The sequence below is a fragment of the Sinocyclocheilus grahami genome, unplaced genomic scaffold (genome assembly GCF_001515645.1).
Source record: "Sinocyclocheilus grahami isolate Dianchi unplaced genomic scaffold, SAMN03320097.WGS_v1.1 scaffold153.1, whole genome shotgun sequence".
Taxonomy (NCBI): Eukaryota; Metazoa; Chordata; class Actinopteri; order Cypriniformes; family Cyprinidae; genus Sinocyclocheilus; species Sinocyclocheilus grahami.
In genome coordinates, this window is record NW_015505332.1 from 1408808 (window position 1) to 1420349 (window position 11542).

An 11542-nucleotide genomic window follows, 5' to 3' on the forward strand; every position below is an offset into this window, starting at 1 on the left:
ACACACACACACACACACACACATATACTGTATATATATATATATTATTTTTTTGTTTTTTAAAAATAAATGTTTCCTGTCATAGCTATGCAAAGATTTAATTTCAAAAACAGTATCATAGCTATTAAAACTATTTCTTGTTAATTTTAAATTAATATTTAATCTCGGAATGATCTCAAAGTAAAGAGGTGCTAAAGTCTGATTTTGTAGTGGCGGTGCTTTAAATTAAATTATTTTAATCTTAGTTCAAGTGATGAAGGCTTAAAAGTCTGACAGTAATCAGTGTTAAGTACTACTGTAAGGTTAAGGCCTGGTTTAAATGTTTGAAAATGATTAACAGTTGAAAACATTTGTTAGAAATTTAGAAAAGTGATCAAAAAGTAATCAAATGTAATCTGTTACATTACTTTAATAAAGTAATTTAAATAGTTACACTATTTATTACATTTTAAATAGGGTAACTTGTAATCTGTAACTTATTACATCTCCAAAGTAACCTTCTCAACACTGTCCCCAATCTACTGACCTGTCCAGTAATTCTTGTTTAAAATAATGATATAATGACAATTTTCTGTTAGTCAAACAGTAGCCTTCTCATTTGTGAACTGTAGCCTGCAGAAAGACAATCATTTAATATAAGCATATAATTTATTAAATTTTGTATTAAACTGGTACCAATTTAAGTGGTAGACTACTTTTGACTTAATAGTAATAGTGTTGCTGATTTCCAAAGAGGCACCGCTTAGTCACTGGTTTCTTGCTAAATATTCTCACTGAGAGGTGATGATGAAATCCTATAACTGCCTCTGTGTGTAGCCTTTACTTTAAAATATGTTGTTAAATTTACTTGCAATTTTTGAGTAAAAATGGTTTTCCTAGTTTTTTTTCTTTCAGTGAAATTATTTATACTGAAACTATTATTACAACAGTAATAATAACTTATAAAATGTTAATATTTTTCCCATTAAAACTCAGTTATTGTTCAGGGTGTCTCCAGTGCCACACCTTTATCTATACAACTGGCAGTCATTTACAGGAAATTAACAGGAAAACTGCAACAATGCACACATACTTGTTCAGTTAGGGAAGTTACAGGAAAGTTCTTGTCATTTTTATAATTCCTACATATTTGTGTGACCACAAATACAGCTTAAGCTTTAACAAGCCTCTCACCTATTTAGCAGTCAACTGTATCTACTTTTATCTAGTTATTAAAATGATAAATTGTTTAAGTACATGTTCACTAGAATTATTTGGGCAGCATGGGGTCAACGTAGGGGATAAAAAAAAGCAATATCTTTTCAGGTAATAGATCAACCACATAGAAACATTTTGATGAGTGAGTAATATACCTAATACATATACATGCGCACACACACACACACACACACACACACATATACTGTATATATATATATATTATTTTTTGTTTTTTAAAAATAAATGTTTCCTGTCATAGCTATGCAAAGATTTAATTTCAAAAACAGTATCATAGCTATTAAAACTATTTCTTGTTAATTTTAAATTAATATTTAATCTCGGAATGATCTCAAAGTAAAGAGGTGCTAAAGACTGATTTTGTAGTGGCGGTGCTTTAAATTAAATTATTTTAATCTTAGTTCAAGTGATGAAGGCTTAAAAGTCTGACAGTAATCAGTGTTAAGTACTACTGTAAGGTTAAGGCCTGGTTTAAATGTTTGAAAATGATTAACAGTTGAAAACATTTGTTAGAAATTTAGAAAAGTGATCAAAAAGTAATCAAATGTAATCTGTTACATTACTTTAATAAAGTAATTTAAATAGTTACACTATTTATTACATTTTAAATAGGGTAACTTGTAATCTGTAACTTATTACATCTCCAAAGTAACCTTCTCAACACTGTCCCCAATCTACTGACCTGTCCAGTAATTCTTGTTTAAAATAATGATATAATGACAATTTTCTGTTAGTCAAACAGTAGCCTTCTCATTTGTGAACTGTAGCCTGCAGAAAGACAATCATTTAATATAAGCATATAATTTATTAAATTTTGTATTAAACTGGTACCAATTTAAGTGGTAGACTACTTTTGACTTAATAGTAATAGTGTTGCTGATTTCCAAAGAGGCACCGCTTAGTCACTGGTTTCTTGCTAAATATTCTCACTGAGAGGTGATGATGAAATCCTATAACTGCCTCTGTGTGTAGCCTTTACTTTAAAATATGTTGTTAAATTTACTTGCAATTTTTGAGTAAAAATGGTTTTCCTAGTTTTTTTTCTTTCAGTGAAATTATTTATACTGAAATTATTATTACAACAGTAATAATAACTTATAAAATGTTAATATTTTTCCCATTAAAACTCAGTTATTGTTCAGGGTGTCTCCAGTGCCACACCTTTATCTATACAACTGGCAGTCATTTACAGGAAATTAACAGGAAAACTGCAACAATGCACACATACTTGTTCAGTTAGGGAAGTTACAGGAAAGTTCTTGTCATTTTTATAATTCCTACATATTTGTGTGACCACAAATACAGCTTAAGCTTTAACAAGCCTCTCACCTATTTAGCAGTCAACTGTATCTACTTTTATCTAGTTATTAAAATGATAAATTGTTTAAGTACATGTTCACTAGAATTATTTGGGCAGCATGGGGTCAACGTAGGGGATAAAAAAAAGCAATATCTTTTCAGGTAATAGATCAACCACATAGAAACATTTTGATGAGTGAGTAATATACCTAATACATATACATGCGCACACACACACACACACACACACACATATATATATATATATATGATCAAATAAAATATATAAAATAAAAGATTGTACCAATCAAAAAACATATTTTGATGATGTTTAGACTTTGTTTTGTTTAAAAAGACATATAGTTTCTTCTAGAATTAAATGTCAGTGCAGAATGATCCATCCATTCATTCTCCAAACCACATTGCAGAAAAATTAGTTACAGGAAAGTTCTTGTCATTTTTATAATTCCTACATATTTGTGTGACCACAAATACAGCTTAAGCTTTAACAAGCCTCTCACCTATTTAGCAGTCAACTGTATCTACTTTTATCTAGTTATTAAAATGATAAATTGTTTAAGTACATGTTCACTAGAATTATTTGGGCAGCATGGGGTCAACGTAGGGGATAAAAAAAAGCAATATCTTTTCAGGTAACAGATCAACCACATAGAAACATTTTGATGAGTGAGTAATATACCTAATACATATACATGCGCACACACACACACACACACACACACATATATATATATATATATATGATCAAATAAAATATATAAAATAAAAGATTGTACCAATCATAAAACATATTTTGATGATGTTTAGACTTTGTTTTGTTTAAAAAGACATATAGTTTCTTCTAGAATTAAATGTCAGTGCAGAATGATCCATCCATTCATTCTCCAAACCACATTGCAGAAAAATTGAATTTTTGACCAACCATTGATAGAGGCTGTGTATGATTACAACACCTGTAATCATTAACTTTTGAGGATTACCATATTAAATTCTACAAACATCTTATACTTAATGTTATTGTATACTTAATGATTATAAAAATGTCAAAGAAATTCAATAAAATGTAATGAAACTAATATACTCACAGAGATGGAGTAAATCAGCGCAGCAATGCCCAGAGGTAAGCAACAGCACAGCATGGTAAAGATGGAGTAACCCAGGTAATCTGGCACTGGATCAGCCAGTGGAGCAGCGGTCACAAAAACTGCAGACTGCACAGTGACCACAGGCTGTCCTGGATATGGCCCCTGGGGGACCGGCTGGTTTGGAAAGGAAGGAGGATATCCAGCAGGATTATGCTGGTATGCTGGTGGTGCTGCTGCAGGCAACCCTGATTTCGCAGATGAATTATAGGCCTCTGGAGGCTGATTGGAAAACTGGCTGGGATCCATTCTTCAGTTTATTGGATTTTGATTGTAATTTCCTTTGCCTTGTGATCTGCAGCAACGTATGAAATACTGTACTCTGGTTCAGTCTTTTATGTGCTGCCGATGAAAGTAGCCAGCAAAGGGGAGCTGAGTTGTAGGTTGTAGGGGAGGAGTGACAAGAACTTTATACAGTGTGACTGCAGGCACCAACTTGTAGTTTTATGTTTACTTAGGTATTACTGATGAAATACCTGAAATATCAGGGGGGTCAAGAGGATTATTTCACCACACCCGAGCATTGTTTTGGGAATCTTCCTCTTTTTAATCTTTTTCCTCATTCCTCCTACCAGCATTGCATTTACTTATTACATAATGGGTTATAAACTTAACCTCCCTGTATTTTAGAGGAAAAGGTGCTCTTAATTAATTGAAAAACAACTGTTTAAAGAATGAAATGGTTTTGATTCTGAATTCACTGTACATCAAATTACATAATTTTCCTGCATGCATAATTACATGAAAACAGAGATGAGCCAGATTAAACATACCAAATCATTCCTCAGTAGGCCTACAGATGAACTCATATTAATTGATCATTACACTTAAAATCATAACACCAAATGTGTTTGTTAAATTATATTTCAGGCTGTATTAAAGAACATATCTCTCACGATTGTATGAATAGGAATTAGAAATATAGCTGCAAGCAGCTATTATCAGCGTTCAAGCACTTTAAGGCATTTAAGCACATAAAGACATTACATATTTTTAGCAAGCCTGTAACCACCTAAATCAATGATTTAAAAAAACATTTTTGATCATTTTACATAGAAATATGATGATTTTGAACATTTATGACTGTTATACCACCACCTATTGTTGGGTTGGAGGAGTTCGCAAAAGTATATATTTTTTAAATAATGTCAAATATTTAAAAATCTAAGAAAGAAAGAAAGAAAGAGGTATACACATTTCTGTTTGAGGCCTCAGTCATAAAACCAATTAAAAAGCAGCATTTCCTCTGTATTACTTTAGCAAGTGTTACCACACTACATTTCTGGGCCTGGGAACATTTCAGTTGCATTGTTATCCGTGCAGGGTCAGAAAGCTCTTGAGCAAATGGTTGAGGTAGATTATGGAAAATGTTCTTTGCAGTATACTACCCTGAACAATGATGGCAGAAGATACAGGGTCAAGGTAGACAATATTTGGAGAAGTACATCATCTTCAATGATAGTCAGCAACCCAAAAGATACTAGTTCCCAGACTGCATCAACATCAGACACCTGTATAAAACCAAACAAAAACAATATTAGGCAAATGTGGATAATTGTAGGTTGGTTGTAGGGTGCAAAGTGTCCTCTTAGATCTGCCAACCAACCAACCAACAAACAAACAATACTGCATCTGCAAGAAATTATTTGAAATTGTAAATAAAGTGTAGCATTGAGTTGTCTGAGTCAAAAACTGCACTACTGCTGGGTATAACAGCTTAAGATGAAATACCTTACCTCTTGTTCACTGAGGCCTATGGTCACCGCTGTCACCGCAGAGAAGGCAGTTTCCACAAAAGCTTGTCCTAAATATGACAAATAATTATTTGATTAAAAGGAAGTTCCACTAGTGTTATAGATTAGATACACATTTATTCCTTGATATGTGCATGCTTTACAAGGATTACATAAAGAAAGAAAGAAAGAAAGAAAGAGGTATACGCATTTCTATACATATCTATTTGAGGCCTCAGTCATAAAACCAATTCAAAAGCAGCATTTCCTCTGTATTACTTTAGTAAGTGTTACCACACTATGTTTCTGGGCCTGGGAACATTTCAGTTGCATTGTTGTCTATGCAGGGTCAGAAAGCTCTTGGATATCATCAAAAATATCACAATGTGTGTTCCCAAGATTAACAAAGGTCTTACGGGTTTGGAACAATATGAGGGTGAGTAATTAATGACAGAATTTTCATTTTTGGGTGAACTATCCCTTTAAGATGGCACATTTGAATGTGTAGCCTTTACTTGAAAACATGTTGTTAAATTTAAAGGTGAGTAAAATCTATACAGCACTACAACAGTAAAAAAATAACTAATAAAATAAGATTTTTTTCTTAAAAATCTGTTGCTGTTGAGGGGGTCTCCAGTGCCACACCTTTTTTTGTAACTGACCGTCATTTACTGGAATCAGAATCAGAGTGAGCTTTATTGCCAGGTATGTTTACACATACAAGGGATTTGTTTTAGTGACAAGCTCCACAGTGCAACAGAATGACAGTGACAAGACAAGACAGAGAATAAAAAGAATAATAGACAAAATAGACAATGTACAAAATAGCAAAAACACAATAAACAAAATAGACAATTTTGTATGTACAGGTAGGTTATGTGCAAATTTGAAATGTAAATTTCTGAATCATAGGGTGTCCTAACTTTGTCACACATGGCTTTTCCATCTTGGCTTTATTTTTGTTAATCAAATAATGACTCTGTGTGATTGTCAGGATTATGGATCTGTTTTGGTATATTTTTCTTCCCCATGTGCTGCATGGCCTAGTTTTCCCTCATATTTCATAATGTCATTTGATTCAGGTGTGTCCCGTTGTGGATTATTAAAGACTGTTATTTATGAAACTCCTTCGTCTGCGTTCTGCTCGCTCCGACACAGTAGTATCGTGACAGAACACTGGACCGACAATAGAAAGTTTATTTGTGTGTTTCCCCTCCATTTTTGTTTCCGCATTTTGTACATCCAGGGCCGGCGTCAGTCGGCCCCCTGGAGTCGTCAGCCCTTCCTCCACCATGGCTCCTCCCTCCGTCGACTCCACAGTGGGTCGCCGTTATGGCTGCGGCCTGGGTCCTGCTTGGCTCCTCCTGCTCCAAGCCCCTCCTGTCTCCTCCTTCCATTGTCTACACCTAGAACTCTGTCTGCCAGCCCCCTCCCGGGTGCCTGTCCTCCCCCCGAGCCTCCTCCCGTCCCTCCCTCTGTTGTATCTACGGCGCAAGGACGCGCCTTCCGGGAGGGGGCGATATGTCAGGATTATGGACCTATTTTGGTGTGTTTTCCTTCCCCATGTGCTCTGTGACCTAGTTTTCCCTCATGTTTCATTATGTCATTTGATTCAGGTGTGTCCCGTTAATTACCCTCGTTTAGTTCTGTATTTAGAGTGTTGTCTGTTCCTTGGTTCCTTTGTCCGGTGTCGTCTATACTAGTACTACGTGTGTGTTCCTGCCTGCCCTGTGTTACCCTGGTTGTGGATTATTAAAGACGTAAAGAAGTTATTTGTGAAACTCCTTCGTCTACGTTCTCCTCGCTCCGACACAGTAGTATTGTGACAGTGATATGTCATGTGATATTGTTCATCTGAGGCTTTATTTACAAATTTTAAGACTTTCCAAGGACCAGATAATTTTTTATTATCTCCTGATACAGAAAACCATGGAATTCAATAGAGTGTCCTAACTTTTTCACATGACTGTATATACTGTATATATATAATTTGCACAGCTGTAAAAAAGATATTTAACATAAGCAAAAGATCTGAACAACACATTTAAACATTTTATGTAAGTTTATTTAAACATACAATAATCAGTCTTAATGCATATAAGAATAATGATAAATTGTGAAAGTAACATTTAAAATACAGTAAAACTAATACAGAAAACAACAGTTTGTAATCTACATCCAACCATGTTAGCTCTAACAGCTTTTATCTAGCAGTCAAAATCACAATCTGGATGATAGTGAACAATACAATGACAACGAGGCCAATACCAAGGCCGATGTGATTCAGGATGAGCGCCGTTTTGGAGTTCTTCTCTGCTAATTCTCGCTGTCCTGAGAAGTTGGCATCTCGAGTCTGTGAAAACAATGTGAAACACAATGTCAACCATTTCTGTTCTCATTTCTTTGAGCCAGTGGCAGATGGGGAAGTTCTGAAATGAGGGTGTAAACTTCACTCTTTGTGAATAGATTTTCTTAGTTCTACATTTAATGCTCAATTTACATTTAATGGAATTAGTACACTGAAGGAAAATTTGGTTAAAATTAGAACATTTTACTCAGAAATTGCTAGTAAATTTTGCAAGATAAAAGTAAGAACCGTGAGAAATAATCTTGCAATTGCCAGAAAAAAGCCAGAATTTTAAGATAAAAAGTATTTTATTTTATTTATTAATTTTATGGCGGAAACAGGCTTCCATAAGTAACACACTGAATTAAATGTGAAATTTTGAAGTACACAGACTGAAATGTTACTAAATGTACTCTGTGCAATATTCAGTTATTAAGCCATTTATTTATGTTTGCAGCAAGTTAATTTTGCTTTGTTAAGATACTACCGGTTACTTATTATCTTTCTCTTGAATGTAAACAGGTTTTTGGATAAGTCTGCTGTAGTTCTGTTTTATTATGCACATTGATAACCAAGTTAACATGCTACCGAATTAAACTCTTAATAGAACCATGTTGACCAACCAATCAGCCTAGTAAATCCAGTCATCCAAAATCACAATTCTTAGTGAACTGTACATCTATGTTAAAAACAATTGGCTTGTATGTTGTCACGTTAACATATAGGCAGGCTTAACTCTCCAGTACTATATGTATTATAGCTATGTTACCTTTCCTAACTCTTTTGTTTTGCAGAGTAAAATAGAATTTTGGACTTCTACATTTTTGCTCTAAGAGTATATTACAAAGCATTTTAGCACCAAAACCAGCTCATAAATCTGTGAAAAGTTAGGAGTAGCAAGAGGACTCCTAAGTCACTATACCAAATCACAAACAATCTTAAAATAACTGTTGCTGGCAATCTGCCTGAATGTTTAGAAACATTTGTATTTATCGTATTTAACACATTGAATATTGTATGTATTTAACACAATGACAATAGCATTTGACTCAAATTTAAGAATCATCAGCCAGCTGAATATCTAGATGATGTTTATATTGTGGTTACCAATGAATGGGACGTGGGTTTTTTTCCAAACCTGTAGGATATTGATTAAATTGATTATCTTCTGTATCTTTTGGCTTTAATAAGACTTCCCAAAGAAACAGGCAAGAATGAGCTCACGAATGGGCCATCCACAATGATTCCTGTTCTTTCCAACAACGAAGCACTTGAACGTGACAAACTCGTAATTACAACTTCAGAAGTGGGAAGTAGGAAGATTCCAATATGTGAAGGCAGCATTAATGGTAAGATGAAAATGATTTGTGAATACAGCCCCAATCTACTGGTCTGACCAGTAATACTTGTTCATACAGTTAGGTCCATATATATTTGGACACAGGCACAATTTTTTAGCTGGTGACCAAAACGTTTTGAAGTTACAGTTATATAATGAATATGGGCTTAAAGTGGGCTTAAACTCTGAGCTTTAATTTGAGGGTATTCTCATCAAAATTGCATGAAAGGTTAAGGAATTGCATCGCTTTAATATGTAGCTCCCCCCTTTTTCAAGAGACCATAAGTAATTGGATAATTGACTCAAAAGCTGTTTCATGCACAGGCATGGGCTATTCCTTCATTATTTCTACATCAATTAAGCAGGTAAAAGGTGTGGAGTTGATTCTAAATGTGCCATTGGGATTTGGAAGCTGTTGCTGTGAACCCACATCATGCGGTCAAAGGATCTCTCCATACAAGTGAAACAGACAATTGTTAGGCTTCAAAAACAAAACAAATCCATCAGAGAGATAGCAGGAACATTATGAGTGGCCAAATCAACAGTTTAGTACATTCTGAGAAAAAAAGAACGCACTGGTGAGCACAGCAACATAAAAAGGCCTGGACGTCCACAGAGGACGACAGTTGTGGATGATCAGAGAATCCTCTCCATGGTAAAGAAAAAACATTTCACAACATCCAGCCAAGAGAAGAACACTCTCCAGGAGGTAGACATATCACTGTTAAAGTCTACAATCAAGACTTCACAAGAACAAATACAGAGGGTTCACCACAAGGCAGGGGCGGATTTAGTGAATTGGGGCCCCAGGCAAAATATAGGAATGGGGCCCTATACATTTGCACACATTTTCCTAGATCAACCTTGAGGTTCCATTTTGTTGTTTTCAGCGTAAGCCTGTGTGCAAAGGCTGTCTAATTCTAAACTTTAAAATACATTTATTTTATTTGTTTTAACTACAAATTTAAATAAAACTGAAAAAATAATGAAAAGGCAATTATACATTTACACACCTAAAATACATATATCAAGAGCATGCTCACAGATGAGAACAAAACAGCGTTGGATGAAATGGATTAAAGCCCTGCACGGGTCTCAAATATAGGCCCTATAGCCCGTCTTTTTTCCCCTTTTCCCAAAAAAAGCTTATACTACTGTTTCAGCTATTAAAATAGTTCAGTTTTGTATGTAATGGAAAAGTGATTATATTTCGTTTCGTTTTTTTATAAAGTAAATTTAGAAAAACATTTGGAGTATTTTTTGTTTGTTAAATGTAAGTTTTTTTGTTTTTTTTAAGTAAAGGCCAGCGACAGTGAATTGATCATAGCCTATGTTTGATCAATTTAGCCTTCTCAAATCATCAGGACTTGACTTCAAGTATATCACAATGTTAGTTTAAATGTTTAACCTATATAAATGTGCATATCCACTCGTTTGTGCGGAGAGTGGAAGCTGACGCTCTGCAGGACACGGAGGCGCCAGTGCGATCACTTGCATTTTTTCTAACAGTGGAAACTTAAAATACGCAGTCATTTTAGCTCATAAAGGTAAGAGTAATACATCATTCTAAACTGTAAAGGGTATAGTTTTATTTGTGTGCACTCACAATATCAACAAAACGTTGTGCTTTTATAAAATAAAGAAAACAAACGCTTTCTGCCGTCTCGGTCTTGAACAGGAGCGCTTCACAATGATGAACCTAAACTCAGACATGATCAAAATATATAGAAAGCTTTAAATTACTACTTTAAAATGAAATAATTCAAATCGAAAATAGACTCCTAATAAAATAAACTCTTTCATTATGTAATCCGTGCATTTCTCTCCAAAGGTACATCCAATTAGGAGATGGCCAGTCATTTTTTCATCACTATAATTGATGGAAGTTAAAAAATAAAACACTAAATATAATGGCATATATGTAAATCTTTGTCCTATAATTGTATAGCTGCCTTTTCTGATTTGTATGTTGTTCTGTTCTGAATACCTTAAAATTGAAAGGATTTGCTGCAACGCAATTTTATATGATATGATAATTATTTATATTTTTTATCCATGCAGCAAATGCTTTAAAAGCCAGCTTTAAAATTACTTTATTGCATTCCAGACGCTTTTAAAGTACTTTTCACTATACATTTTACGGGTAGCTTGAATGTAAACATTGTCATGAATTTGTTGTATTCCCATTTGTAAAATAGCCAACAAATTAATTGTTGTAGGCTAACCCGATCTCATGAAAGTGCGTATAGCATGATTTTCTGCTTCTATTTGGCGTAATATTTCTATGCAGAAATTGACTTTGGCATGCAAAAGACTGATAAATTCATAATTAACGGCATGGGTTAACCGACAGAAATACGGGACACACCGGCCTATAATAATTGCTAAAATGTTTGCGGGGCAAATCTCAGGTCAGTCTGAGCGCTCATGGTACTCACAGTGC

At 34.4% G+C, this 11542-nt stretch overlaps 1 protein-coding gene across 1 annotated transcript in view; it reads right to left on the reverse strand.

Moving 5' to 3' along the window:
• Window positions 1-7473: 7473 nt before the first annotated feature.
• The window catches only part of LOC107592513 (synapse differentiation-inducing gene protein 1-like), a 7175-nt gene continuing 3106 nt past the window's right edge, over window positions 7474-11542 (reverse strand). Inside the window, exon 2 of the mRNA XM_016282045.1 lies at window positions 7474-7766. Within this exon, the coding sequence (XP_016137531.1) occupies window positions 7617-7766 (150 nt within the window). The 3' untranslated portion in view covers window positions 7474-7616. The remainder of the gene's footprint in view (window positions 7767-11542) is intronic.